This window comes from Aspergillus chevalieri, chromosome 7, assembly GCF_016861735.1.
Source record: "Aspergillus chevalieri M1 DNA, chromosome 7, nearly complete sequence".
NCBI classification, from domain to species: Eukaryota; Fungi; Ascomycota; class Eurotiomycetes; order Eurotiales; family Aspergillaceae; genus Aspergillus; species Aspergillus chevalieri.
In genome coordinates this window covers 731,489-744,479 of record NC_057368.1, presented here as the reverse complement: position 1 = coordinate 744,479, position 12,991 = coordinate 731,489, and the positions used below count along the sequence as shown (strand labels likewise).

Here is a 12,991-nt window from a genome sequence, read left to right as displayed (position 1 = left end):
TGGAGGTATATGACTGCCTCCTAAATGATTTACATCATCATGGCTTCATCACAGTATAATTAGGCAAATCAATGGGTACATATATACACACATACGAGCTCCCGAGTTTCGTTGATCTCTAATGCAGTAAACCCCCGTTGTGCTATGATGCAGGTTATCCATCCCAAATTCTGTATTGATAGTTTCATGCTACGGATTACAAAACTTCCTGATTGGCGGCATTGGGATGTAAATCCACTCTGTGGTATATCTACGGGCTTCCTTGCAGTTGACACTCAGTCCTGGTAGAACCCATAATACGATCTCTCGCCCCTTGACCCCTCACCACTCCACACAGCCGCCCTGAGCTAATTGTTATGTTAATCCAGGCTAACGAGCAATGTATCTAATGGAAATCCTTTCGCCATCGCACCATTCAAGTTATATTAAATGAGGTGTTTTAATAATATCAATGCTAGTCTTACTGTTGGTACATTTTAGTGAGCACTCCGAAGACTACTCGTCTAATTGGAATGAAGGGGAGATATAAAGGAGATAACTACTGAGGGAAGCGCAGGCAATGTCCGTGTAACAATGAGTAGACTGCGGGGAACGTTGGCGATATATTTCAGTACCGACAACACTGAATCTAAAATTTGTTTATCATTATCAATCCATACATGCACAAGTTACAACACTCATTTTCACAATGTCCAACAAGCATAGTTGTTGCTAGTGATGATATGTTGAATAGGCTTATAACATGACTCGCCCAGGTCAATATGACAGGCCTGCCATTCTCATCGGCATGCATGTTCCTGGTCTGTAGAAGGGTTGGAGCTGTCGGAAATGCCGTACCTCGCAAGGGGAGATAACCGGCATTTGCCTCTTGCTATGCCTCGGAAGAATAATGGAAGAGTTGGGAAGGATTCAAGACCTAATAGTCCCTCCTTAGCTGTGACTAGCCGCATCGGAGGATTTTCTTAATGCATGTCTGTGCAATGACAGCTCAGCAACTCAGCCAAACAGTGATCATTATCCCTCCTTCGCCATCTGGACCATACATTACAGCTAGAAATAACTAGAATGTGCCACCACAGGAGATTGTGACCGGGAGTACTTGAGAGTTTAGCGTGGTACATCCCTGTCTGCTCATCTCACACAGTGTTCGAAGTGTAATCCAGGCTTCTCGCTGAGACACTGTGGTCGTTCGATAAGAACGAAGTCATCAGACGGTAGGTACTCGGATGCTTGATCCGGCGGCTGGCCCTGAGCCAGTTCGGGATTTGCACGACAGCAGCCTCTTTCTTTCTTTCTTTCTTTCTTTTTTTTTGAGGCTGATCTTCCGGCTTTGACTGCTATATAGGCGTACCGGTGTCATCCTGCATCCGTTATATTAGAGCAGAGTCCGTCTGCATAACCATCCGTCCTGATTGATCGACATTTTGCAAGATTGCTGTTTCGATTTATCCATGATGGAGACTCCGGACCGATATGACTCGAACAGTCCTTTCGAGCCTTGCTCCCCGCTTTCCCTAGATTCACCAGCAACGGACGGATTCGATTTATTTGATAACGATGGCTACTTCGAAGAGCTGCAGAGTGATTCTCTTGTTGGCCGGTACATACTGGTCACCGGTGGACTGGGCTTCATTGGCAGTCACACGACCTTGGAACTTCTGAAAGCCAACTATAACGTGCTAATAATCGACAACCTCAGCAATTCCTTCTTGAGTGTCTTGGAGCGGATCAACTTTCTGGCATCCAAATATCATGAGCAAAGAGGGACCAAAATGCCATCATTGCGGCTGCATTCCCATAATTTTCGAGACCAACTAGCACTGCGGCAGTTTCTTAAAGAGTACCGGGTTCCCTCCGAAACAGGTCGTCCCATGTCCAGAATCGCAGGTGTCATTCATTTTGCTGCATATAAAGCAATCGAAGAGAGTATCCGGGAGCCGTTGAAATACTATGCCAACAACGTAAGCGGACTGATAGACTTTGCAGCAACTCTGGGCGAATTTGGTATCAAGACGTTCATATTCTCCTCTTCGGCTACAGTATATGGAACCCTGGCAACTTCTGGTCTTCCTTTGAGAGAAGAGCTCTGCGTCCATAGAGAACAGATCGTTAGAGACGACGATGGAGTTGAAAAAATCGTACAACCCGGATGCACGGGAATCACCAATCCATATGGCCGCACGAAATGGATGTGCGAGACCATTCTAGCGGACCTGGCCGCTTCAGACCCCGAATGGACGATCGTGAATTTGCGATACTTCAATCCAATCGGATGCGACTCCTCCGGTCTTCTGGGCGAAGATCCCAAGCAAGTCCCAACCAACCTTCTACCGGTTGTCATCAAAGTCATCACAGGGCAATATCAGGAGCTGCAGATCTTCGGAACAGACTGGGAAACGGAAGACGGTACCGCCGTTCGCGACTTCATTCACGTTACAGACCTTGCTCGAGGACATATTGCTGCTCTCAACGCCGCCAATGACGGTAAACTGAGAGACAATTTCCGGGCATTCAATCTCGGCGCAGGACGTGGCCATTCTGTTATGGAAGTGGTGAACGCCATGGAGGAGGTCTCATCCAAGCATATTCCGGTAAGAACTACCGGACGTCGTCCTGGTGACATTGGCTCGTGTGTTGCTGTGGCCACCAGGTCTCACGAAGAGCTTCATTGGAGGACAGAGAAGACGTTGAAGGATGCATGTCTGGATATCTGTCATTTCTTGGATGTTAGTGGTTTGTCTTCATAGGTTAGCGTGGTCGCCAGCCTTGTGGAGGTCCATTGTAATTGAGCGGCATTCTGATTATTTTGTCATTTTGTATTTGCATGGCGTGAGCATGTATGATATGTGCATCCTTAATGCCCTTTATTCGATAGTACCGCATATATATATCCACGTTTATCTGTACCAAGATAGGAAACCCCCCAGAAGATGTCAAGCATAGAAAGTTACATGATCAAAAAGTATTAACATGTTCCTCCCAAATTGACCCCAAACGGCAAGGGCAGTTCTCATTCTGCATTCTCAAATAGTCTCTATCTTCGTTCCTGCCGGGACACAAGCCCGTGAGAACAATTGTGTCGGAATCCATAGCTCGGAGGTGGACTATCTAAATTGCCGATTGTTTTGTATTAGTCAGCTTGCCCCTCATAAAATTGCCAGATAGGAGCGAGAGGGTAGGTGGCATCGACTCGTAAAGCGGGTCCCGCCACGCGCAAGTCACCTGACCATGTGGAATTTGTTTATACCGCTAGTAAGTAAAATATTTAAATACCTGTAAATCCTTTGAATTTCACTCCTTAATTTCTTCTTCTTCCTCCCGAATTCTCGATTTCTAGTTCTTTAAGTACTTAGCAACTACTCAGCCACTACTTGCAATGGAGAACACATTCATTTCTGAAGATCCTGGTTTTATCTTACAAGATGATCTATTTAGATCAATTGAAACCGACTTGAGTCAACCCCAGCAGGAGGTATATTATCTGTACTAGTTCCTAACTACTTTGACATTAATTGCTAACTAGATAGAAGGAAGAAAATATTCTTATTCAGCTAAGTGATGCCTCAACGAAGCCATTGAAGGTCCTTAAATTAGAATATACAAGTGATCTTCCGGAATATCCATCTACTGATCCTAATGGATATGGGTATGTTATAAATGTGCCGCCGAATCAGCAGAGGGAAACTGTAGAGGACATGGTTAACAGTGTAAATATTTCACAAGTACCTTACAAGCACTTGGTAAGCAGATACTAAGCACTTTATAGATTCAGTACTGTGTTCGACAAAATTATCGCAACCGGCCTTCCAGCCATTCTTCATTCCTAGGAACATCATATACTAGCTCCTCTTATAGATGTTCTGGTATAAAGATCTGTGAATATGCCGGTATACAACTGAAAAATATGCATCACACTCATGTTACAGATGATTTATGGACAATTTTGCAAGATATTCGACAGCGCATTCATGAGATGGAAAGAGATACAACCAAAGATGCTGCATATAGGTAAGAAGTACTTATCAAGCATTCCGTTATCAAGTATTAACTACTTATGATTCAATAGATTTTATCGATCAGCAAAAAATCTCTTTAAAAATCAACTATCTTGTTATCACTTTCAGAATTCTTGCCAGCCTAAGTTAACCCAAAGCTCCATTCCGGTAATTAATTATCCTAAGTGCTTATGGACTGCTTATTATAGTTGCTAATCAATTATAGAATCCTCTAGGTGGTTTCGATTTCTATGTTAGATGCATCAATGCACCATCAGACCCTGCAGGTCATTATACCTATAGAGTTCCAAAGAATGGCTCAGTGCACCTTCAGTTTCTTGAGGGATTGTTGAATAATGAAATTATTATGGATATGGAAGAGTGCGGTGCTGTTGAATCAATCAAGTCAAAGTCACTGTATTGTGGTAAGTGCTTATAAAATACTTAAAAACTGCTTGCTAAGTACTTATTGTCTCCAGCATATGATCATCCTCAGGGACCTGGAAAATTAGTACATGCTAAATGTAATGTGACTTTCCATTGGTTAATTCCCACTGATTTAAGTCAAAATCCATATTTTGTCTTTATGTCTCATGGTGTTCATACACATGTTCCTCCACCTCCACGAAAGGCACCTGCAAAAATTATGAATGGAATTCTGCAATTGATAAATCAGGCTCGGAGCCCAAGCTTGACACTGGGTAAGTGCTTCCTAAGTGCCTGATAAGTACTTAATGAGTGTTGATAAATGGCTTTAGGTACATTTCTTAAAAGTCCAGCATTACAATCATTCTGTGCTGAGCATAATTGCCATACAATTCAGCAAATTCATGAGAGTTTCTCAAATATGGACCCAATTCAAGCTGTCATTCGAAAACAAAGACTTCTCCATTATCCAGCTGGTCAGAATGTCAATGGTGTAATGTTCGAATTAGGAAAGAACAAAGATCTTCAGGTAAGTACTTCATAACTGCTTGTTCAGTACTCTATAACTACATAATAACTTATCAATTTTTAACATTTAGGAGTACATACATGAAGTTTATCAACAAAATGATCAGATCATGATAATATGCATTCTGAAAGAGCAAGCTGAATTACTTCATACATTATCTTCTATAGAGATTGATATGTCATTCAAACGAGTACAATCAAAAGAGATGAAGGAGGTGGTATTTGCCACATATTTAGCAGATCAGAAAAAGAGTAAGTAAGAGTACTTTTCAACCACTTACTAACCACTTACTAACTGCTGGCTAATTAGTTATGACTCTTTGTCGTGTCTTTACAACTGAAGACACTACAGAGGGCTATTATATCTTATTCAAGAAGATCTATCATATTGTGTATAAGTTGACAGGCAAGAGGATTACCTTTCGTGCCCTACATGGTACTGGTCTTCATGCTCTGGTAATGGATATGGACAATAAGCAAATTGAAGGTATCTAATAGGCACTCCCTGGCCATTTCACAATCAGTTATCAAGCAGCGGCTAACTAATTGGCAATAGGATTGGCTCAGTTTCTAATGGAGATTGATCCAGACCACCATTCACGTATATGGCTTCTAAAGAATGTTCTTCTTCTATGTCGAGTTCATTTCCTACGAGGGATTCGTGAAACTCTTCAAACTCATTCTCTTAATCCATACATCGGGACACGCATGGCTGCGCTTTTAGAATGTGAGTCTGAAGAGGACTATCATAAATGGTGTGATCTGTTAATCAGTAAGTACTTTCTTACTAACTAATTCAAATGCAAATTTTGAATAGTTAATAACTAACTATTTATAGAACATGAACATCCTGCAATTCAGAACTGGGCTCGTCATAAAAAGAGTGCGGTAATTGCAGCAGGTCTCAATAAGTATTGTTCTCTTATACCACATCATATCTTTGATATGGTGCGAAAGAGTACTAATGCTGTTGAACAAACTCATAATAAATCCAATCGTCGTGGAAAGCAATTGACATTGCTTCAAGCAATTCTTGAGTATGTACCTAATAACCACTTGTAAAGCACTTACTAACCACTCATTAAATACATCTAGATCATTGAAGCTAGATATACAGGACGTGCAGCAGAATCGAAGCTATAATTCATATGGTCTTCGACACCGCTATGCAACTCAAACTTTGGAGGCTAGCTTTCTAAGACATATGGCACGATCTGGTATGTATTTATTGTTATAGCTTGAAACCCCAATTGCAAGTGCTTGAGAAGCACATATAAACTGATTAACTCTTATAGAATCAGCTCGACAAACAGAATCTAACTCACCTGAGTTGAATATACAAGATCAAGATCAAGATCATATTTTCTTTCCCTCATCTAGTAGCGGAAGACCATTGCAACGAACTCCAAGTCGAAGGGGGAGCATGAGCCGGCGAGGGAGCTCTCGAGCTAGATCAAGGTAAGATCTATCTTAAATAGTCCTTAACTATTTGACAGCTACTTATAAAGTACTTACTAACTGCTTTATCTTTCTAGCTCATCCCAAGTTAGTCTCCAACGAGTTGCTACAGCTAATTCACATGAGCAATATCAAAATACAGAGCTACAGAACCTGGAGGAGGAATTGAAGATAAACAATCTAAAGGCCGAATTACTTGCAAAGCAGATTGAAATCAAGAAAAGAGAACGTGAGCTACGTGAGTTAGAGTTAGAAAATGGAGGACAGCATTAATCATTAATACATATATTTATGTACTTAATAACTGTTTTTTAAGTAGTTGTAACTGAGCTTCCAGATAATCACTATATACGGGAACCGGAGAGATATATATACTATAAGTACGCTTTCCCTACACATACACATACACATACGTAAGCCGTCAAACTGCTGAATAGCATTAATAATTGTTTTGCAAATATTTATTAACTAATTTAAATTATAATCAATGCTTAAGCAGTAATCTCAAGTCTGTTTTAAAGCACTCATATTAGCCAGCATCGTAGTTGGCAATAGGTATGGTAAAAGCTCTGAAATTTAAATAACGGTAAGAATATTACACAATGAAGTTACGTGTGGCGCTTGCGTGCACGAGCCATATTCCACACGCCTGACTGGCCTTGGCACGCTAGTGCGTGGCGTTAGCTTTTAGCGTGTCGAACCCAACTACTTTCTGGATAGGAGCTATATAGCAAGACAGACCTCTTTTGCGATTCCATTGGTTGAGCCATATGTCCACTACACCCTGGGTTCCAACAGTTATGAGCCCGGTTCGCCGCCGAAATCGTCAGTTTTGAAGCTATACACATAGGCTTGTGGTAGCGAGTGTTATAGGACGATTACCCCTGAGCAAGTTGAGCAACGAGCAACTGAACCCCTACAAAACAGAGTGGATTCATAAAACCATGGAGTCAAACAGTGTGGTCTCCGCCATGAAGGGCGATAAACTGAAGGACTCTCCTCAATGGAGAAACTGGTTTGCAAGAGTGAAGCTATTTGCTCGCCAGAAGAAGGTGTGGGACCTAGTAAACCCACAGATTGAGGAAGATTACCTCGAGCAGCCAATGCGCAAGCCGAAGAGGCCTCAATACCCAGAAGGTGGATCTGAGAGTGTTAAGCGTGAATGGAGAGATCGGCTTGACATCTATAAGCTTGATCTAGCGGAGTGGGAGCAGCAGGCAAAGGGCTTGGATGCTGTGAACGAATGGATCATCACTAACCTTGATCCAATTCACCATGCCTCCCTGCTTGACTATGAGACTCCGTATGAACGTTTGGTTTATCTCACAACTCGATTTGCCCGATCGAATGCATATGAGGAAGATATCCGTGCTCAGTGGAAGTGGTTCTCATCATCTCCGCCTAGAAAGGGCGTTGACATTAATCACTGGCTAGCCGACTGGAATACTCTGAGGGAACAAGCAGTTAGTTTAGATTTGCCTGAAGTGAAGAGTGCGAACAAGGATTTCCTTCGTGCAGTGAAAGACGTCTTGCCTACCTGGTGGCAGGCGAAGTATGAGTCAATCATAATGAACCATGAGGATTGGGAGACTCGAGATCTGATTGAAAACTTCCGAGGGTTCTACCAAGAGATGGTGCCACAGAAACCAACCAGTACTATCTCAAAAGCATCATTTTCGACATTCCAGGACTTTGAAGAGCCAGAAACAGACCAGCTGCAGAAACCACCACAGAAGCAAGGAAACAAGCCACCGATCCCTAAGCGCTGGTGCCCCTGTGGTAACCGAGGACATAAACCCTGGCTTTGCTATATAATTAATGAAGCCATACGCCCACAGGGCTGGACGGTGCAGAAGGCAAAGAAGCAAAAGGTGGATAAGGCCCTTAAGGATGATCCTCAATGGAAAGACTGGATTGAGACAAAAGTCAAGGAAAATAATGAGAGGCAGCAAAAGGAAGAGAAGCCCAATGAGTCAGCCAATAGTGCTCTGCCCTCACAGATATCCTTCTTCACGTCGACAGATATAGCAGCACTTAATAGTGCTCCAGAGAGCTTCCAGGATCTTAGATCTCGATGGATCCTTGATAATGCCTCATCGATGCACGTCTGCAATGACCGAAGCAGATTTGTCACCTATACATCAACGAGTTCGAGCCTGAAGACTGGTGACTCAACCACAAGAGTAGAAGGACTTGGTACAGTGAAGCTTCAAGGTGTGGACCCGACAACTGGTAAAGAGAAAGCTATCACACTTAGCAATGCCCTCTATTCACCTGGATTCCATACCAACCTTGTGTCATATGGAGCATTGAAGAAGAAAGGCGGCCGTTGGGATGAGGATGGGGATTGCATTCGTGACCCTAATGGTACACCAGTGGTTAGCCTTAAGCCAATCGATTCATTGAACTTGTGGGCATTTGATATACCCTATACAGCAGCAGGTCATGCACATGCAGTCCGAAAATCTGAACAGCCACTAGTGGCAGAAGCACCTGCAGAGATATGGCATCGAAGACTTGGACATGTTGCTCCACAGGTCATACAGAAAGCAGCTGATATGGTTGATGGTGTTAAAATCAAAGGTGAACTACCAGATTCGACCGCGCCAGAATCGACAGAGACAAGTATTTGTGAGGTCTGCAAGCTATCTCATGCACCAAGACAGATCTCAAGGCGTCCTATTGGACAAACATTTGGATGGTGTGGCCGAATCCATTTTGATTTGGTTCAGTTCTCACCTGGATATAATGGGCATCAGTGGATGACACACTTTTATGTTGAAGGCATCTGATTTCACTGGTTATACACTCATACATTCAAGTCTGAGTGTAGAGAAGCTGTCAGAAAATTCATTGCTTTGGTCAAGAACTGGTGGAACTTACCAATCAGAGCATTCCACTATGACAATGAGCAGTCCGCTGGAGATAATGTGGAAGCCTTTCTAAATAACTGTGGTATAATTGTTTCCCACAGTATTGTAGGGCACCCTGAACAAAATGGACTGGCTGAACGGTCAGGGGGTGTCATACTTGAAATGGCCCGACACCTGCGGATTGAGGGTGGCCAGCTACCAAAACAACTATGGCCTGAGTTTGTTAGCGCTGCAGCATGGATCCTAAACCGAATCCCCACTTATCTGAAGGATGAGAAACGATGGATAGTGCCCTGGGAAGAGGCACGCCATGAGTTTGCAGGAGATAGAATGAAGAAAACAAGCCTTGCAAACCTTCATGTGTATGGTGCTCTATCCTACTGTCGAATCAGAAGCATTCCACGCAAAGAGAAGACCCATCCAAGAGCAGAAATCGGTTTCCTAGTTGGATATATTGCTTCAAACATATGGAAGATATGGTTCCCAGCCAGAGGGAAAGTTGAGGTCGTACGAGATGCTTTCTTTGATGAATCGAGGAAGTGGAAGCCAGATATGCAGTACTGGCAAGATGTTGACCTCCCCACGCAAGAACCAGTTATTTTAACTGAGTATTGTCACGAGCTCGGAATAGTAGATAATAACGAACTGAGTTCCTATCTAGACTATTGTAGCCATCAACGAGAATATCGAATCTGAAGAGGAAAAGAAAAGAAAGAAGAGTCTATTTACACAAAGAAGTCTTATATATGGTTGTGTGTGGCCTCGCTAAGCAGCTGTTTGTCTCGATTGCTTTCATGGCATTGTTTGCCATGTTGACAATGAATGTTCATGAAGGCACTGAGCTGAGCCGTCACATAACCCCCTTCTTAGGCGGAGTCTGTCCTCAGACTCTATGTGGGCATGTTATCATCAGGGTGGTCCTCAATCTCATCAACTCCTTCCTCCCAGGCCTTGAGCCATTCCTGTAGTCGACGAGGTGGTCCTGGCCGATCTGGGTACCGTTGGTGGTAGTCACGTACGCGATGTGGAGAACCTTTGAAATTGGTTGCTGGGTACCATGTCCGATCCTCGTCAAATCCTATCCATTTCACCTGATACTGCAACTGACGTCGAGATATGCGTGAAGCAAGCACTTCCTCCACCTCCCACTCCTGCTCATCAGCCACCACAATCGGTTCTGGAGGCTCAGTCACCTGTCCAGGCAAGGGATCATTCGCCGCCCGTCGTAGCTTGTCTGGCGAAAAAACAGGGTGTATCTTCATCGAGTCAGGGAGCTCTAACCGGTAGGAGTTACCCACCTGTTCAAGTATTGGGAATGGTCCAGCCATCTGGCTATCAAGCTTCTTGTTCGGTCGGTCTGTTTGATATTGACGAAGGGAGAGCCACACCTTATCACCCACATCAAAATCGACAGGGCGACGTCGACGGTCTGCTTTCTTCTTCTGTCGATCCTGGGCTTGCTTAATCTGATTGCCCACTGCTGTCCATGTCTCCTCCATTCTTTTGGCAGCTTCCTGCGCCCGTCGTCGGCTAACCTTCTCATCCCGGGGGAGGTCTTCTCCAACTGGGGTCCAGTCAAATGAAGTTCGAGGCTCATATCCACAGTCAATGAGGAATGGAGAGGCATCTGTTGATTCTGAAGGCAGTGTAGCCGCAGCAAAGTCAATCAAGGGTAATAACTCAGACCAATTGTCTTGATGGCGGTTGATGAAGGGTCTGAGACGGTTAACAATATGCTGATTCACAATCTCAGTCTGCCCATCAGTTTGGGCATGATATGCTGTGGAAAGCTTCAGCTTCACTCCAAGAATCCGACAGAACTCATTCCAGAACGCCGATACAAATTGGGGTCCACGGTCAGATACAATAGTCAATGGAGGTCCTCTATGGCGATAAATATGCTCAATGAACATTTGTGCAACATCTTCAGAAGTGGCAGTCTTCTTGCAAGGAATGCTTATAGGTCTCTTGCTAAATCGATCCACAATCACTAGTGCGGCATCAAGTCCTCTCTTGTCAGCTGGGAAGGAGCGAAAATCCATAGATATGTGCTGCCAGGGCCGCTCTGCAATGGGTAAGGGTTGGAGCAGTCCAGGGGCACGATCACGTGGGTTCTCAGCTCTCCGGCATTTTGAGCAATTCCGTACATATCTCTCCACATCTTGTCTCCAAGTTGGCCAGTAGTACCGTGTTCTGATGAGCTGTTGGGTTTTTGTTCTCCCTGGATGTGCAGTTGATACCTGTGCATGCACTTCATCAAGTAGCCGGGTGCGGAGCTCAGGGTCATCATCAGGAACAAACAATCGATTTCCCTTCAATAGCAGTCCATCTTGCAGATTCCAATCATTCCTTCCTGTCCGAGCTTCCTCACGATGTTCCTCTGCTGTGGTAGAGTTCCGGTTTGCACTGAGTACTCGGTCTACAACTTGTAGGGTGGGCTCCAGCACGTTGATAGTGTGGACTTCAGCACATTCATTGATCTGGTTAGTTTCCATTGGCTGTTCAACAGATTCTGGTTTCAATAAAATCTGTTGGCGATAATCATCCTTTCTCTGCACTTCTGTACTGGGTCGGCTTAGGGCATCAGCCAAAGTATTCTCTCGGCCAGGGCGGTAACGGATTAGGAAGTAAAACCGGGAAAGGAACTCAGCCCACCGGGCTTGTCGGGCGTTCAACTTCTTAGTAGTCATGAAGTATTCCAGAGCGCGATGGTCAGTATATATGTTGAAACGCTCTCGGAGTTGCAGTCCTTCTAGCTCAGTTCGCCACTCCTGCAGTGCACGGATGATGGCTAGCATCTCCTTGTCATGGATCTCATAGTTGCGCTCAGCATCAGACATGTTCTTGGAGTAGTAAGCCACCGGGTGCCAGAGATCTCCATGTTTCTGGGAGAGCACTCCAGCTACTACTCCATCTGATGCATCAGTTTCCAACTTCGTCTCTAGTTCAGGATGATAGTGTCGCAGTATTGGGGCATCTGTTAAGCGTCTCTTCAACTCCTCAAATGCCTCCTGATGCTGTCCAGCCCAGGTGAAAGGCACATCCTTTCTTGTTAGGTGATTTAGTGGCTTTGCAACACGGCTATAGTCCTTGATGAATCTTCGGTAAAAGTTGCAGAACCCAAGGAATGATTGCACACCTCGAATAGTGGTTGGCACAGTCCAATTGCGGATTACTGCAGTCTTCTCTGGGTCTGCTTCAATGCCATCTGTTGTCAGGATGAACCCCAGATACTTTGTCCGAGTAACATGGAACTCGCATTTCTTAATGCTGGCTTGGAGTCCTGCAGCACGTAGTCGTTCAAGAACTTTCTTGACATGGAGTTCATGTTCCACAACATCCTTTGAATAGATGAGTAGGTCATCCACAAATGCAGTGACAAAATCATCCAAATAGTCCATGAGAGTATCATTGATAAAACGCTGGAACGCTGCCGGTCCATTGGTGAGCCCAAAGGGAACCACATGGTATTTGTACGTTCCATATCGTGTTCTGAAGGTGGTCAGGTCCTCTGACTTTGGGTCAAGTCGAATTCGGTGAAATCCTTGTCGTATATCCAGTTTTGTGAAAATCTTTGCACCACTGATCCTCTCCATCAGTTCATCCACCAGTGGAATGGGATATCGATCTTTTCGGGTAATAGCATTCAATTTCCTGTAGTCAACACAGAATCGCAGTCCGCCTCCTGGCTTCCGTGCCATCAAGATGGGA

General features: G+C 44.2%; 2 protein-coding genes across 2 annotated transcripts; both read left to right on the top strand.

Moving 5' to 3' along the window:
- Positions 1 to 1,451: 1,451 nt before the first annotated feature.
- On the top strand, positions 1,452 to 2,747 carry ACHE_70235A (NAD-dependent epimerase/dehydratase family protein; the record flags this gene model as incomplete). The annotated part of the gene is made up of 1 exon (XM_043282546.1): positions 1,452 to 2,747. The coding sequence occupies one exon, from the start codon at positions 1,452 to 1,454 to the stop codon at positions 2,745 to 2,747; it is 1,296 nt and encodes a 431-aa protein (XP_043139914.1).
- A 629-nt stretch (positions 2,748 to 3,376) lies between these two features.
- ACHE_70234A (uncharacterized protein) lies at positions 3,377 to 4,965 on the top strand (the record flags this gene model as incomplete). Its single annotated transcript, XM_043282545.1, has 7 exons — positions 3,377 to 3,472; positions 3,528 to 3,707; positions 3,767 to 4,008; positions 4,067 to 4,163; positions 4,222 to 4,420; positions 4,475 to 4,696; positions 4,754 to 4,965. The coding sequence occupies 7 exons, from the start codon at positions 3,377 to 3,379 to the stop codon at positions 4,963 to 4,965; spliced, it is 1,248 nt and encodes a 415-aa protein (XP_043139913.1).
- Positions 4,966 to 12,991: the final 8,026 nt, after the last annotated feature.